Source organism: Microtus pennsylvanicus, chromosome 1 (assembly GCF_037038515.1).
Source record: "Microtus pennsylvanicus isolate mMicPen1 chromosome 1, mMicPen1.hap1, whole genome shotgun sequence".
In the NCBI taxonomy this organism is placed as follows: domain Eukaryota; kingdom Metazoa; phylum Chordata; class Mammalia; order Rodentia; family Cricetidae; genus Microtus; species Microtus pennsylvanicus.
The window spans coordinates 91,029,118-91,046,754 of NC_134579.1; the positions used below are offsets into that span (position 1 = coordinate 91,029,118).

A 17,637-nucleotide genomic window follows, 5' to 3' on the forward strand; every position below is an offset into this window, starting at 1 on the left:
TTTCCTACTTCCCATGTAGATTAGATCTATGCATTAATTCTCTGGCTTAGTAATTTGTGAGCTGGTTTTATTTGCTTTATGTTGAAAAACCACTTATGAGTGAGTATGTGTGATAATTGTCTTTCTGTGTCTGAGTTACCTCACTCAAAATGATGATTTCTAGCTCCATCCATTTGCTTGCAAAATTCAAGATGTTGTTGTTTTTTTCTGACATTGTGTAAATGTACCACATTTTCCTTATCCATTCTTTGGTCAAGGGGCATTTCGGGTGTTTCCAGGTTCTGGCTATGACAAACAATGCTCTTGTGAACATAGTTGAACACATGTCCTTGTGGCATGGTTGAGCATCCTTTGGATATATGCCCAAAAGTGGTATTACTGGGCTTTGAGGAATGATTAAAGGCTTATACCGCCTTGTCTGACCTGGTGGCTCTCTTGGTGCTGGCCTTGTTCACATGTCATCTTACTGTATATCCCCACAGATGAGTCCAAGCCCAGGGCAAGTGAAGACTCAATTTGGACAAACAGAAGAGGCTCAGGTTCTAGAGTGAACCACAAGATAAGACTATAGTACCGGAACTTGATATAGGCTGGGAAGAACCACTGGAAAAGTCACTGTGGGCAGCAGGCACCATAACCACTTGTTTCCTTGGGCTTCCTGTACAGTTGAATGCAAAGTGGATGTAATTTAGGTGAGGTGACTATAGGCTATAATGCCACAACATGAGAGGCTGAGGAAGAGGACCACAAGTTTGAGAGCAGCCTTGACTACAGAGTGAGTCTTATGCTATTCTGGGTTATCATTCTGGCTTCCTTTCCATTATTGTAATAAAGCAATCTGAACAAAAGCAACTTTGGGAAGAAACAACTTTTATTTATGCTTATAGGCTACTGACCATCACTGAAGAAAGTCAGGGCAGGAACTCAAGCAGGAACTTCAGGAGAAGCCATAGAGGAATGTTGCTTGCTGGAGGGCTCAGACTCAAACTTAGTTTTCTCATACAGCACAGGATCATCTATCTGGGGAATGATGCTCCCAAAACTGGTTGGATTCTATTACATTAATTAAAATGACAATCTCCCAAGACATACCCATAGGCCAGTGTGACCTGGACAATATCTTTACTGAGAGTGTTTCCTCATTTGACTCTGGGCTGTGCCAAATTGAAACTTATAAAGCTGTGGTAGCTTCAGTGTAATTGACCCCATAATCTCAAAGGGAAGGGTATCAGAAGATGTGGCCTTGTTGGAGTAGGTGAGATCTTGTTGGAGGAAGTCTGTCACTGTAGAGGTGGGATTTGAAGTCTCAAATATGCTCAAGCCACACTTACTAAGACAGATACTTTCTTGGTGTCTACAAATCGAAACGGAGAAATCTTAGCTCCTTTTCCAGCACTATGACTGCCTGAACACCACCATGTGGCACCATGACAATAAGGGACTAAATCTCTGAAAATGGAAGCCACCACACTTACATGATTTTCCTTTCTAAGAGTTGCCATGCTTGTGATGTCTCTGCACAGCAATAAAAACCCCAATTTAGACAGCAATGTTATTGCATAATTATGTTGTATTTAAAAAGTGTGGAGGTGGTGATGTGGCTCAGTGGTAAAGACAATTGCTTCCAAACATAGAGACTTGATCTGTCCCTGGGGATCACATGCTCCTCAACATTGACTCCTGACCTCCATATCCACCATGGCATGACTCTCCAATAAGCAAGTAAATGTAGTTTAAAGAAAATATAACAAGTGATTGGAGTTTTCTGACTTTCTATGGTGGATTATTTCTATGTGCTAATTACCAAGAGAGCCCTTGTCCTAGTTAATAGTCTAGAGCTTTAACTTAAGAACTCAATTCATCCTGGAGAAATGACATTTTGGATACACTCATTTCCCCTGTCCCTTGCTGCCTTGATATTAGTTGAGTTCAAGCAGAGTAGGGAGGTAGAACAAATGTTTATTTTCGTTATTGGTTTTTAAACTTTGCTTCCTGGAAACTCTGGCATGACACGGTGGACTTGCGAAATGAAGCCAAACTTTGACAGCAAAAAGCCAACTGAGAGAGTTTCTGTTAAAATGATGGTTTGTTTTGAAAGTTGCCGGTGGGAGAGGTCCAGAGAAAAAAGCTGGATATTCTAATGGTAAAAGTCTCAAATACTGCATTTGAGTTCAGCTTTTTGGCATTGTGTGACAACATTGTCATCTACAAAAGTCATGCCTTCAAACCAAAAATTGAGTTACAAGAAATTGTATTATTTCTCAAACCCCAAACTTACAATGCCTCGAATAAGTTCATGAATTTGGGGGCTGAATTCAGTGTTACTCTTGGCTGTGTGTGGCTTGTGGGTTGTGAGTCGACACTCCTGACAGTGATCATCCCTAAACTGATGTACACATGAGCAACACTAAGTGAACTTAGTGTCATTAAGTCATGAAGTTGAGAGGGGATGGGTAATTGGAGGACTTGGAGGGAGGAAAGAGTAAGATAAAATTGATCTCAATTCAATACTCATGTATAAAATTCACAAGAAAGTAGAAAAAGAATGTTTTCTTTATATTTTTAAAGGATACTTTGTTAGGTTGATGAGATATAACAGTTTAATTGTAAACACACATAGTTGTTCACTATTAGATTTATTTACAGAACTGCTGGGAAGACATAACTTTTTATTATTTAATAAATCATTCTTAGTGTTTGAATGTGAGAGAGACACAGTGTGTGTGACTGTGTGTATTGAGTGAGCATATGTTCTGTGCACTGGGTGTGCCTGCATGCATGAGAATGTAGGCATGACTATGAGTGTGTGAGAATGTGTGTGTTTCTGTGTGTGTGTGTGTGTGTGTGTGTGTGTGTGTACGAGTCAAAGTACCAGGAAGTCTACCATAAGATGGTGTCTCCTAGAAATGGTAGTTAGTAACACCCGTGAAATAAAAAAATATAGTTATCTTAACAAGATCTGAACACTGGCATCACTAATAGACATGCTAATACAAAGAGGGGAATCTCACAAGACCTCACCCCTAGATGATGACCTATAGGCAATTAATAACTGCTGAGAGAGGGAGAATTAGTCTTCCCTAGGGATGGGTCTCTTAATTGATTGTAGGGTACAGAGTGGTCAGCCCTGAAACCATGCAAACAAGCCACATTAAATGGACTCAGCATGTTGTTTTTATATATTTATGCTTATATATGTGTAATCACAATAATTACAAAGAGATCATAATATTGACATGGAGTGAAGGAATGGGAGGAAAGAGAGTAAGGGTGATGATGCATTTTTTTCTTCAAAATTGCAAATAAAAAAGATGGAGACTGTGAGCTTTGCAGCCACATGATCTCTTGGATCCTTGTTGTATTAGAGATTAATTACCTAACCTGAGATGAATATTGATCATTTGGACATAGTTTGCTCACTTGTCATAGAGCAATACTCACGGTTTTGATAAATGGATGCTATCAATTAATGTGGGCAAAGTACATAGAACAGTAAACTTTAGATATCATTTTCTGATGTAAGCTTTGTTGGCATAGGGTGCATATGTGTGCATGCACTTGTGGTTGAGTGATCTTCCACACTCTTCACCCCAGTTGATAAAATAATGTAATCTTTAGACCACAAAGCCACAATGGTTGGTGAATTCTGTAAAATCCTTCCTTCTTAGTGCTCCATCCTACAATCAGGAGCTCTTGGAGCCTGATTGAGTTGGAACACCTGGGAGATCCTGAGTGATAAATAGGACCAGAGTAATGAAAAAGAACTGGGTGTCAGTAACTTCTCCAGGAAGTATGAAGCCTTAGGCCCATTTCCAGCCATCTGCCCTGCTCATCACAGGACATGACCAGAGCACTTGGAATCCATGCCAACAGTCATCACATGGTCAGTGTGTTAGACAGGTATATATTCCATGTACATGGTTTTTCTCTACAGGGAAAATAACAGAGTACATGGTTTTGACGTTATTTTAATTTTTTATATTATTTGTTCTTTCTTCGTGTTTCTGACTGTTATGGCATGCAGGACGGGGAGGTCAGAAGACATCCTGCAGGAGTTGATTCTCTATTCCCACAGGGACAACCTCAGGTCATCAGGATTTGGCAGCAAGGACCTTTACCAGCTAAGCCGTCTCACCCACCCAAAGTTTTACCAATGCTAGCTCAACTTAGTGTATTTGGAATTTTTTTCCCCTGCTAAAGGGGATTGAATCTAGGACATCATGCATGCTACTCATATGCTCTACTGAGCTACATCCCCAGCAGCATTTGTTTGTTTACATCCACAGAATGAAATTATATAGAGAACATGTAGATAAAATAGTGCATGCTAAAATATACATGTAAATATATGTAAAAATACTGTATATACTGCATATAATACTGTATATTTAAAAATCTGGAGTCTCTCTCTACTGATTTCCTTATTAAAGGACCATGTACTTTTTTTTCCAAAAGGGCTGGGTTCATGGAGATCATTTGAAAAGGCAGAGGAGGGATCATATGAACAAGGGGGTCAGGAGCATGATGGGGAAAACCACAGATACAGCTGAATTAAGCTAGTGGGAGCTCTCAGACTATAGACTGACTGGGGGACCTGCACAGGACTGAACTAGGCACTCTGAATGTGGGTGACAGTTATGTGACTTGATATGTTAACGGGGAGCTAGCAGTGGCACCAGGACCTATGCCAGGTGCATGAACTGGCTTTTTGGAGCCCATTCCCTTGGGTGGGATACCTTGATCAGCCTTGAAACGGGGGAAGGGGCTTGATCCTGTCAAATCCTAGTATGCCAGACTTTATTGACTTCCCAAGAAAAGCTTTGCCCCACCTGAAGAGATGATAAAAATGGGAAGGGGAGGCTGGAAGGCAGAAGGAGAAAGTGGAGTAGGTATATAAAAATAAAAAATAATTTTTTAAATCAATAATAAACAAAAAGAACATGTTAATGTGATACTGTATATTAAAATATACAACTATTAAAAATGCTGTATATAGTGTTGTATATTGAAAAACCTGGAGTCTCTGTCTACTGATGTGAGACCCTCATACCTTATTCTTAAAGGGACAAGAAGGAATTTCCTACCAGAATGTTTTAAAATCAGAAAGTGCAGACTAACTTCTTGTTCCCAGTAAGATAACGGCCTTGGAAGTTGGAAAGCACAAGGACGCCCAGCCACGCAGCTGATAAAGATGGCCTGACTCAGGGGCAGGGTGACTTGCTCTGAAAACAAAGAACAAACTGACTAAACAGGATAGGAGACAAAGCAAAGCCATTACACCCATGTCAACCCCACCACCACCATCCAGAAAGGCTGCTTGTGATTTTTGCCTTCAAAAAGCAAACCCCAGCACTCGGGAGGCAGAGGCAGGTGGAGTTCGAGGCCAGCCTGGTCTACAAGAGCTAGTTCCAGGACAGGAACCAAAAGCTACGGAGAAACCCTGTCTTGCAAATCAAAAAAAAAACAAACAGAAAAAAAAACCAGGAAACCCAACAAAGAAACTCTTAACTCCTCTCTACCTCGCTGAGACTGGGTGTTGGAGACAGATTCTGAGATACCTTGCAGTAAAAACCTTGCTTTTTACAGTCTTGTCTTCTGTGGTTTCTGGTGGTCTCTCTGGGGGTCGTAATCTGGGCACAACATTGATATCCTTATTGGAGGGCCATGAGCTTTTTTTAATACAGGACCTATCACTGTAGTCCAGGTTAGCCTCGGACTTGCTAAGTAGCCAAGAATGGTCTTGAACTTCTGATCTTGCTGTCTCTACCTCTGGAGGGCAGGGATTAGAACCACCACCCGGCCATATTCGGTGATATTGGTGATCCAGCCTTGGGCTTTCTGAGTACTAGGCAAGAACCCTCTCAACTGAGCTACATCCCCAACCCAGAGTCCTGCACTTATTTTTACTTAATAAATTTTGTTGTCTGACAACCTGTATATAATGAATTCTGGATAATTTTCTCCACTCTCACTTATTTCCCTCCCAACCTTGTCAATCTTACTTCCTCCCTAAAATCTCTTTCCCATATTCATGATTTCTTCTGTGTCCTACAGGCTTTAACTAGTGCCATCTGTGTGACCATGGGTTTAGAACTGTCCATTAGAGCCTGTGGACTCACCACTCACCAGTGCGCTAGCACACAAATGCTACAATGCCTCCCTCTCACCAAGGACCTGTTAGGTGTCAACAATATTATGGATTTGCTGCGGGTCCCGGCAGCTTGCTGCAGGGTCAAGACCAGCAGCAGGTCAAAAAACAAAGGTTGCTGGTCCCCTGGACATCCCCAGCAGCTGGCTAGCCATGTGGGTGGAGATGGGCAAGGGGCAGATGCGGCGAGCTCCCTGACCAGCAGGAAGGAACAGCCACCAGACGAGGATTCTTCTCAAATCACGCTTTATTGGAGCCTCTTGGTTGTAGGGAGAGCAGAAAGCAAGGGGCAAGGGGCTCTGAACTATAGCTGCTTATATAGGGAGTCTGCCTAGCAACTTTTGATACTTTGTTCTGGAGACCCACCGGCAGGAAAGAAAGCAGGGGAGCATCCTTGTCAATTACAGACCAGGATGTTGCCCTGCCGGTCAGGGGAAGTGTGGGCAGCTAGATCACAACAACTCACCCTGTTTTCCAGTGGAAGATCTGTAACCCTAATATGGAGTTATCTATCAAGCGAGGCTGGGGCCAAATGCCATCTTGTAATGGCAGCTATTCAAATCGGCTCCCAGCAGTTCCCCCTTTCTGTTTTTCTCTGTAGGCCAGTGAGAAGGTCTTACTCCCGTTCAGGTCCTCACCTCATGATGCGAGGACCGATCAAAGGAGGCCCAAAACTCCTGGTACTCCTTCTCCCGTGCAATGGAATAAACTCCTGGGAGGTGCAAAGGCAGTACTCAGAGTAAAAAATGCATACCTCCCTCAGTGCAATGGAGAATTTCTCCCTGAGAGTGCAAAGGCTATGCAAGAAACAAACCTACTGGCCTTTTAGGACAGATAACTATACTTGGGGTGAATTGCCATTCTCCAAAGCAGCTAATGCTTGTAGTCTAGGGCAGATTATACATAAAAAAAAAGGAGGGAGCTTCCCACTGTCATGGAACCACCTCCTCAAGTCAAGCCCACCACCAAAAGGTCGTCTCCCCGGAAAGTCAAGACGAAGGAGAGGCTGAGCACACAGCTCTGAGGGGAAAGGAATAGCCCCCCTCAAAGTAGGGACTGAGGAGGCCTGCAAGAGCCAAACTGAACTTGTTGCCCCAAAGGAATCCACCAGTGTGTTACCCTCTGAGCAAAGTTCAAAAGTGCCAGATGGTAAAAACACCACACGCCAAGTGTCAAACAGGTTCAGCTGGGGCCTGCAAAACTGAAGTGGGCACCGAGCAGTACACAGCAGCAACGTCCCCGTGAAGGACTCAGCAGTCGAGCCAGGGTCAAAGAAGCTGCTTCAATAAACGGAGAAAAACCGCAACATTGTGGCGAACAGGAACAGTGAATAGTGTTGGAAGTAATCAGTCTATTCCCAGTATGTCTATCAGTGCCTGCAGCCAAAGCAGCAGTGTTATACCTCGAATGACAAGAGTGAGCTTGACATGATGGAGGGAGACCATACAGTGATGTCTTATAGTTCTGTTATCCTAGAACAAGGGCATCGGATCCACCGTCTCCACCTCAAGTGTCCCATCACGCAACCATACGGCATCACTGGTCTGATTATTTTCACAACTTTGTAGATTCTTGCCTCCAGAAAATCCCTCAAGATTGAAAGATGAAGAAACTTCTTTTCCAGGAGGCACATAACGGACCAGCGGTAGAGAAGAGATTGCGGGGAACGAGAGGCGCGGCATGGAGCTCCGGGCAACCAGCTTCTGCCTTGCGCTGCTGTGGGGTTGCGCGATGGCAGTCACGGCGACACAGGGAAAGGAAGTTATTTTGTTGGACTTCACAGCAATGGAAGGGGAACTCGGCCGGCTCACATACCCCTATGGCAAAGGGTGGGACCTAAGCTGAACGTATCTTCATTGAGCTCAAGTTCACTGTGCGAGACTGCAACAGCTTCCCGGGAGGCGCCAGCTCCTGCAAAGAGACCTTTAACGTCTACTACGCCTAGTCGGATGTGGACTCCAGAAGCACCAGTTCACCAAGATCTACACCATAGCCCCGGATGAGATCACAGTCAGCAGCGACTTTGAGGCTCGCAATGTCAAGCTGAACATGGTGGAGCGCATCGGCGAGGCCGCTCACCTGGAAGGGCTTCTACCTGGCCTTCCAGGACATCGGCGCCTGTGTGGCGCTACTCCCCGTCCTTGTCCAGAGCATGCCTTGCCATCAGACGAGGGTGCCACCTCCTGCCAGTGTGAAGAAGGCAGACAGTATTCCCCATCTCTGCTCTGTTCGAATCCGGTTTGTCATTGCCATCGTCATCAGGAACAGCAGTGGCATCATCTTTGACCGGATCAGCAGTATCAGCTTCCTGAAGAGCAGCTGGGTCATTGTCATGATGGACTTCAACAGTTCTGGTCAGGCGGCTCAGGACCCAATGAGGCACTTCTCGATCCTGGGGAAAAACACAAATAGCTCCCCTGGACCTCCAGATAATGGGGTCCGGACCATACCATTTATTATCCAACACATCCTTCCACATCACTTTCCCTGCCCCTTCCGGGGAGGTGTGGGCGTGTCGGTCGGCTGCCGTATGACCTTTGTCGTGCATTATCAAAAAATTAAAGAGTAAAAGGGGCCATAGCAATCCTATTCCTGGGGGAGGCGGTCTCAGCCATTCCCCCTCTTTGTTTTTGTAAGAGCTCCTTGAGGCTGCGATTGGCTCTTTCCACTATCCCCTGGCCTTGGGGGTTGTAAGGCAGACCAAAAGCGTGCTCAACCTGGAGTTGTGCACAAAAGGCACGAAAACCCTTGGAAGAGTAGGCAGGGCCATTGTCTGTCTTTAAACGGACAGGTTTTCCCCATGCCGCCCAGGCCTCCAAGCAATGGGTTTTCACATGAATAGATTTTTCCCCCGCCAAGGGGGTGGCAAAAATGACACCCGAGTAGGTGTCCACTGAAACATGGAGGTACTTGATGCGGCCAAACTCCAGAACATGAGTAATAATTGTTTATATGGCACTGGCTCATACCACCCATGATGGGTGACAGAATCCTCCATCACCAGGTATGCTGAGGCCAAGCGTGCCCAAGTGCTCTGGCTGATATAATGGCAACCCTTTCCTGGTTCAGCCGCTTGTGCACCTAATGGCGGTGCCGAGGGGCAGGACACACCCTCCATCTGCGCACGAGCACCGGGTGGGTTATAGGCTGGGGGACGGTGATAATCCCGCTCATACCTTTCTTTCTCATTCTTAGCAGCCTCCTCTTCTAGCTCCCCCTCTTCCTGTGAGCTGAGTTCATCGCCCGACAAATTTAAGTCAGCGAACTCTGTGGAGACTAGGTAAAGCCGGTTCTTTTCCTTTTCATCCCCTTCTTTCCGTTTAGGGTTCTCTTGAGTTTCTTTTTTTGGTATACCTTTTATCCTTTTATCCTTTTCCTTTTTACTATCCTTTTTTATGTTTATTCTTTTCAGTCTAGACCTGCCTAAGTCCCCCCCTTTTAAATCAGACTCTGATAGGCTGTCCTGGTGTGCTTGCAGTGCCCTCCTCCTTTCCCAGTGCAACCAAAAGCAGCACAGAAAAACGAGAATGATGAGGGCCACAAAGATCAAGCAAAGTACCTCAGGTGTAACCCCAGCAATCATCATACTTGGGAGACTCACCGACGTCGCCGCTCCGCGTGTCGAGTTCTGAATCCTATTTGGCCCCTCACTCGGTACCAAAGCTTGTCCCAGCGTCCCGGGCTTCAGCACCAGTTGCGGCGAGCTCCCTGACCAGCAGGAAGGAACAGCCACCAGACGAGGATTCTTCTCAAATCACGCTTTATTGGAGCCTCTTGGTTGTAGGGAGAGCAGAAAGCAAGGGGCAAGGGGCTCTGAACTATAGCTGCTTATATAGGGAGTCTGCCTAGCAACTTTTGATACTTTGTTCTGGAGACCCACCGGCAGGAAAGAAAGCAGGGGAGCATCCTTGTCAATTACAGACCAGGATGTTGCCCTGCCGGTCAGGGGAAGTGTGGGCAGCTAGATCACAACAACTCACCCTGTTTTCCAGTGGAAGATCTGTAACCCTAATATGGAGTTATCTATCAAGCGAGGCTGGGGCCAAATGCCATCTTGTAATGGCAGCTATTCAAATCGGCTCCCAGCAGGCAGACAGACAGGCACACCATGCAGATGGGTTTCCTGCAAGCCTCTGGGGTCCCAAAAGCGTCCAGTCCCAAGCAAGGATGGCACTAGAGACCACGTGGCAGGTCTCCATGTGACTGCAGCAGTTGGGCAAGAGAGACAGATAAACATACCATACAGAGTAAAGTTAGACATTTATTAGGTGGATTATGGAGGGGAAGGAAAAAGGGGGAGAGAGAGGCTGCCTCTCCAAGAGAGGGGACAGGAAGAAGAGAAAGTGGGGCTCTGAGGCTACAAGCAGGAAGGGAGTTGGCTTGGCTTGTCTCTTTTTTTTTTAATTTATTTATTTATTAAGGATTTCTGCCTCCTCCCCGCAACCGCCTCCCATTTCCCTCCCCCTCCCCCGATCAAGTCACCCTCCCTCATCTGCTCGAAGAGCAATCAGGGTTCCCTGACCTGTGGGAAGCCCAAGGACCGCCCACCTCTATCCAGGTCTCCTAAGGTGAGTATCCAAACTGCCTAGGCTCCCCCAAAGCCAGTACGTGCAGTAGGATCAAAAACCCACTGCGATTGTTCTTGAGTTCTCAGTATTCCTCATTGTCCTCTATGTTCAGCTAGTCCGGATTTATCCCATGCTTTTTCAGACCCAGGCCAGCTGGCCTTGGTGAGTTCCCGATAGAACATCCCCATTGTCTCAGTGTGTGGGTGCACCAATCATTACAAACAGTTCAGCAGGAAGTGGTAAGGTCTTTATCATCTCATAATGACCACTAGCATGGAGCAGCAGGTAATGAATTTTGGTATATTGAAGGAGTCGAAGAATTTGGTTTTGTTGGTGGTTTTTGTTCCCCAAGACAGGGTCTCATATGCCCCAGGCGGGATTCAAACTCCTTATGTAGCTTTGAATTTCCTCTTTGAACTTGTGATCCCCCTGCCTCTACTCCCTCAGTTTTGGGATTACTGAGTGCACCAACAATTACGTGGTGCTGGGGATGGAGTCATTGCTTTGTGACTGCAGAGCTGTCACTCTCCCAGCTGATTCTTACCACTACTCCTGGATTTTCTTTTTCTCAAACAAACAAACATTGCTGGTCTCAAATAAAAATAAAACTTTTAAGAAATACATAAGATTTAAGCAATTCATCAGAATATGAATACACACATGTTCGTACACTGCATGATTTATCCATTTACAGTATAATTTCCACTGCTTTACATGTGGTTCTATGTGGTTAAACGAGCTACACAGTCAGTGAGTTTTAGAACATTATCCTCAATCAAAAAAAGGGTCTCCTAACATTTACTAGAAACTAATCAAAGACATTTTAACACATAATTGGAACCTTCTCAACCCAGCACCTCACCCAACTTAAGTTGACAGGTCAGAATGACCACTGCTACTCAGAATATTCTCACAATCTAGTAAGGGTGCTGTACGGGAAGACCCTTGGTGCTGGGCTGGAGGGAAGGAGATGCATGTGAAGGAGACATACCTCAGGAGAAGTGGTTTTATTTCTTAGGGGCACAGGTGAGGGCAGATTCAAAGAGACTATTTTTTTTTCTAAGTTGAGTTCTGAAAAAATAATGAAGTATCTTACAGGGAAGGAGAAAGACATTCTGTAAAGATCTGTACACTGATAGAACAATTTTGACTTTATTTCATGTGTTTTTGACATAAGCCATCCTTGGTGAAAGGGCATTTCACACCAATAAATTTGCTTGAATTTTTGATTAAAAAATAACCTTTGGTATTCCTGAAATGACAACACTGTGTATTGACTACACACAGAATGTTAACTCACAGAAGGTCAAAATAGGCTGTGATGAACTTCATGATCTATCCAAGAGACCAAAGTCCCGGCCATGCACACCTGGACCACATCTTCCCAGAGTATAAACATTCCAGGCCTGGCACACTTCAGCACCATTAGTGGAAGAGAAGCCTTGAAAAAGGTAACACACAGCTGGAGGGAGAACACAGAGGGCTCATTGCTGACACCAAGCAACGATGGACCTGACTTCAATTCTCTCCCTGGAAACCTGGGTCCTCCTGGTAATCAGCCTGGTGCTCCTATACCGGTGAGTCACCACCAAAGTTCCTCTTCCACCTTGTCCTCGGTTTGGGGCTGTATTCAGACCTGTATTCTGGTATTGAGTGCAAGGTCAAAAGTGACAAGGAAAGCAGGGACTGGAGAGATGGCTCAGTGGTTAAGAGCAATGATTGCTCTTCTATTTGACCCAGGCTAGAATCCTGCTGGCTCACATCATCTGTAACTACTGTTCCAGGAGACGTAATGCCTTCCACAGGCACCAGAATACAATTATGAAACGTGATAACGGAAGTTAAAATTAACTCTTGTAAAAAACTTTGAAATTGCATGATTTTATTTAATGGGAATAGAAGAAGCACGTGAGACAGGTGTGTGTGTGTGTCTGTGTGTGTGTGTGTGTGGGTGTGTGTCTGTGTATTTGGGTGTGTGTGTTTGTGTTACAAGAAAACTTTGCGGAGTCTTATCTTTCCTATTATGAGGATCCTGTGGGTCAGACTAAGGTTGTCAAACTTGGAAGTCAATCCCTTTCCCTGTGCAGTCATCTTGAAGGCCTGAGATGAAATAATTGTGTTCATTTTGCATTTTTATTTTAGGCAGAAAGAGGTCTCAAACCAGAGCCTATATGTGCTAGTCAAGCACTCTATCACTGTACTAAAGCCCAAGTGACACTAACTATTAAAGTTCATGTTTATGTTATGCAGATCTGCTGTGCACACATACACACTTTCAACTCCCTCTTGCTGAGGTGAAGGGGCTTTCTGATCAGATTTACTCTTGGTATGACCTGAGTGACTTTCAGGTTACACCTGGAGCACCCAGAACTCAGTAGGAGCATATACAAACCATGGGCTGCCATGCACACTGGACCTCACCCGGCACCTAAGCTCTGGGAACTGAAGGGAAAGCCAAGTTGTTGGTATGTTTCATGATTTGGCTTTGGTCATGTTTATCTCCTCTCTGCTACCTGTGTGGTCACAAGACTTTCTGTTTCTCTCTATAGATACGGGACCCGTAACCATGATGTTTTTAAGAAACAGGGAATTCCTGGACCCAAACCTCTGCCATTTTTAGGAACTCTGATGAATTACTATGAGGTAATTGTTGATTCTTGATGGACAAAAATGGTTTAGTTTTGTTAAATGCTCCTTGATAGGAAATGATAGTGTGATTTCAGGCCCTCATACTGTGTATTCTCATAGTACTAGAGAATGTTCAGTGATTCTTTAGGGCTCTATTGCCAACTTAAGACTATCAAATGTTTGTGTGTGTGTTTATAGTGTGTATGCCTGTACTTGCAGGTACATGAGTGCCCATATGCGTGCAGGGACCTATGCATGGTTATTGTGTGCATGTAGAGACCACAGGTTGGTACTGGATGTCTTCTTGATTGCTCTTCACTTTATACTTTGAGGCAGGGTCTCTCACAAACCTAGTTCTCTCTGACTTGACTAGTTTAGCTACTCAGCTTGCTCCAGGGATCCCTTGTCTTGTCCTCCTGCAAGTGGGGATACTGGAGGACTTTAACCCTGGTTGTCATTTATGCAGATATTGGGGATTCAAACTCTGGTTTTTATGGTGTGCTCTTCCCACTGAACCATTTCCACAGCTCCCATTGTCAACTTCCCCCATACTTATTAATTTTGGGGTGAGTGTGTATGTAACACTGCATGCATTTGTAGGTCAAGGGACAATTTGTGGGAGTCAGTTTTCTCTTTCCACCATCTGAGTCCTAGGGATGAATCTCAGGTTGTCAGGGTTGGTGGCTAGTGCCTTCTCATCGAGCCATCTCACTGGCCCTGATGTCAGATTATTGAGCCTCAGGTTTTTCTTTGGTGAAATGCAAAGATCTCCAACCCATTTAATCTTGATATTCAGGAGCTCAGACTTTGTGAGCAGTAAAAGAAATTATTTCTTACCTAGGGCAGGTTCCAGGAAGGCACTTCTCTATTTATTTGAAGAAAATCTAGAGTGGGTTTCCAGCTTCTAGGACATCAACCTGTATGAACTAAATAAAATTCTCTTTGTATCCAACTCATGGGCATCATTTTCTCCTTTGCTGAATATTTCTGAAGCATCAAGTTGTCAGAGACATAAATACACACCTTTGGGGGACAATTTGTGTACTTGGGTTCTCTGCGTAATTATTGAACCCCTGAAACAACTTCTATAGCTCTAGACTCACCATTTACTATTCACGACATGGTGGTGGTTCTTGAGTTTAGCGTATTTTGTTTTTGTCTCTTTCTGTAAAATTGGGGTCCAGGTTAGTGAATGTTTCTTTTAGAAAGAAGATTTTATATATATCAATGTGGGTTTATGCACATAAGTACAGTACATACAGAGGCCAAAAGAGGGCATAGGAATCCCTGGTGCCAGAGAAACAGATGGTTGTGAGGTGTTGGGTGTGAGTTCTGTGGACAGAACTTGTACCCTCGGGAAGATCAGCAAGTGCTCAAATTGCAACGTCACATCTCCAGCCCTAAAGACAGCTTTTCTGTAATGTTTCTGTTTTGTGGTGCTGAGAATGGGATCCAGGGATTTAGACATGCCAGCAAGTGATTTAACATGGACGTGGACCTACCTTCTCTTCCTTTAAAGGCAGCAGCCTGTGAGAGAGTGTGAGCAGGCAGCAAGTGTGTAACCTGAGACAGGATGGTCACCTCACATACTGCACTACGCAATGTGCTTTGTATTTTCATTTAAAGATACTGAAGGCAAAACCACTGGGTTAAGGAAGATTCGACAAAACAACTGGAGTTAGAAACTTCAGTAATAAGCATGTCATGTGCCACATTTTAGTCTATGTGGATCATTTGTGATGAACCTGCTTTGACACCTGGCCTATGGTCAGTCCACAGAAGACATTCCCAAGCTCACGTTCTGAGGGTGAGAGGCAAAGCTCACACTGCCATCAGCTCAGATTTTCTTGTAGACGTTCTATATTTTGATTGCAAATTCTGCAAAAACAATTTCATTATTCTTATTAAGATTATTATTATTACTATGTGTGTATCTGCTGCTGTGCACATGTGTATGACTATGGCTGTGCATGCAGAGTCCACAGGAAGGGGTCAGGTGTCCTGCACTGTCACTCCGCCTTCTCCACCGAGCCATCTTGCTGGTGCCACTAAACGTTACTGAAGAACTTTTCTCTGTCAGAAACAGTAAACTTTATTTCATGGGATTTGAGGGTTTGGTTCCCTGGCTACAGAAGGGTTGGTACATACAGGACAATAACGGATTTCATGCTATTTTTCATTCCAGGGTGTATGGAAATTTGATGCTATGTGCTATAAAAAATATGGAAAAATGTGGAGGTGAGTATTCTGGAAAGTCCCATGGAGTTGACTCTTTTTAGGGGGATGTACTCTACTTGTGCAGGACAACGCCAGCCCAGAATTGTAGTAATGGCCCCACTGTTTTAAAGGTGATGCCATGTGTCGTGAAGAGCCATGGGTCACAGGACTAATTATCTTGAGAACATTGTATATTGTGGCTTTTTGAAAGGCTTTGATGTTCCATGGACTCTGGACTTCGTGTTTTTGTTATTTTGTTTTATTATGTTTTTGAGACAGGGTTCTCTGTGTAACAGTCCTGGCTGTCCTGGAAGTCACTCTGTAGACCAAACTGATCTCAAACTCACAGAGATCCACCTGCCTCTGGCTCCTGAGTTCTGGAATTACAGGCATGCACCATCACCATCTGCTGCCAGACTTTTGATAGAAGTGTATATCATTGTGTACTGTCTTGTTGAACTGACTTTGGAGATTCAATGTATTTAAAAACCAAAATGAGCCGGGCAATGGTGGCATATGCCTTTAATCCAAGCATTTAGGAGGCAGAGGCAGGCAGATTTCTGTGAGTTCGAGGCCAGCATGATCTACAATGACAAAAAGAATTACAACTTGTCTCAAAGCATCTATTTCATTGACTACCTTGCTATCTATTTTATTTTGCTAAGTCCAAAGTTCTGCAGCATGTTTATGCCACACTTCAATCAATTCAGCAGTCTCAATTACCTCATGCTAGTCCAGGCATGACAACAGTTACAGTCAATACAATAATTTCCATACCACAGCAACCATCAATCCAATCATCCTATGAGTTCTTCTTAATATTCTTTCAGAGAGTTTCTGGACTGGAGTCATCATAGGTGAGCTTGCAATGGCGTCAACAACTCACTGGCATCCAAACCATTGGCCTTGCTCTAAAAATAAAGACTTTCAGAAGTGGCACCTAAATGACATGTCTTTTAAAGTGTGATTAGAGCTTCCAACAATTGTTTGTCCAGGTTTATGTGCTATCCCCGTATTGTGTTTAGCTCTAATTACACAAGATGTTTTATTTTACTGAAAATGTAAGCAGGTGCTTATGTTTAATTTGCATTAATTTTCCCTTTATAGCCATTGTTTCTAATAAAGGAGTAATTACAGAATCAGCCCTTTCAGAACTTAGGCAGATACTCATTGAAATCCTGAGTATGTATCAATAGTATGATGTATATATTTTATTTTTACAAATTCTGTTAAGTGAAATATCTACATTTTCCAAATTTCATTTCTTTGATTATCCTTAGGATTAATTCTTATAGGTAAAGGAATTGAACTATACCAAAAACAAGTAGGATAATTTTTATACTTTCTTTAGCTTATCACCTGGTAATATAAATTTTTACTTTAGAACTTTACTAGTAACATAATGTTTTATAAAATTCTGAGGATTATAAAATAATTTCTATTAATATTTTATCAATTTCTTCATCCTTTTGCTTATGGTCCAGTCAATCCTGTATAAAACAATAGGAATGATAAAAAATGGATAATTACCATCCTGATATGCAATTGTATAAAAAACAGAGTAAATTCTGAATAATTATGAACAAGTTGAACAGTTGTTATATAAAATACAACTAATCTTGAATATTGAAAATCAGGAATTATATTAAGAGACTGACCTATCAAACTCTAATAAAATCTTTAGAAAAGCATATGATTCTGATTTTTTGACTGAAGTATATAGACTTTGGAATACTTTACTTCTTTCGTGCTGGAGAACCAGCATCAGTATAAAATGTAAGAGCTGCAGAAGTAGATTTACTAAATGGGGAAGAATCCATTCAATTCTTTTTGTAAATTGAAGTTATTTACTTTGGGGGTATCTGTTGCTGTTTTCACCTAAATAATTGCTACAGGCTCTGTCAGTCATCATGGATTACCCATCATTGCATTATTTCAACATTTGTATAACATACTGCAATCTCAGCTGGATCCGTTTCTGACAATGGATCTTATTCTTCCTTTTATATTTAATTTAGAAAATTCTTCTGTAGAGGTTTTTAAATTTTCATTCTGTTTATGATATACATTCTAAAA

The 17,637-nt window shown here is 43.3% G+C and overlaps 1 protein-coding gene across 1 annotated transcript in view; it reads left to right on the plus strand.

Moving 5' to 3' along the window:
- The first annotated feature begins 12,102 nt into the window (after window positions 1-12,102).
- LOC142849917 (cytochrome P450 3A11-like) overlaps window positions 12,103-17,637 on the plus strand; it is a 31,934-nt gene continuing 26,399 nt past the window's right edge. Inside the window, exons 1-3 of the mRNA XM_075972781.1 lie at window positions 12,103-12,293; window positions 13,266-13,359; window positions 15,530-15,582. Coding sequence (XP_075828896.1) covers window positions 12,223-12,293; window positions 13,266-13,359; window positions 15,530-15,582 — 218 coding nt within the window. The 5' untranslated portion in view covers window positions 12,103-12,222. The remainder of the gene's footprint in view (window positions 12,294-13,265; window positions 13,360-15,529; window positions 15,583-17,637) is intronic.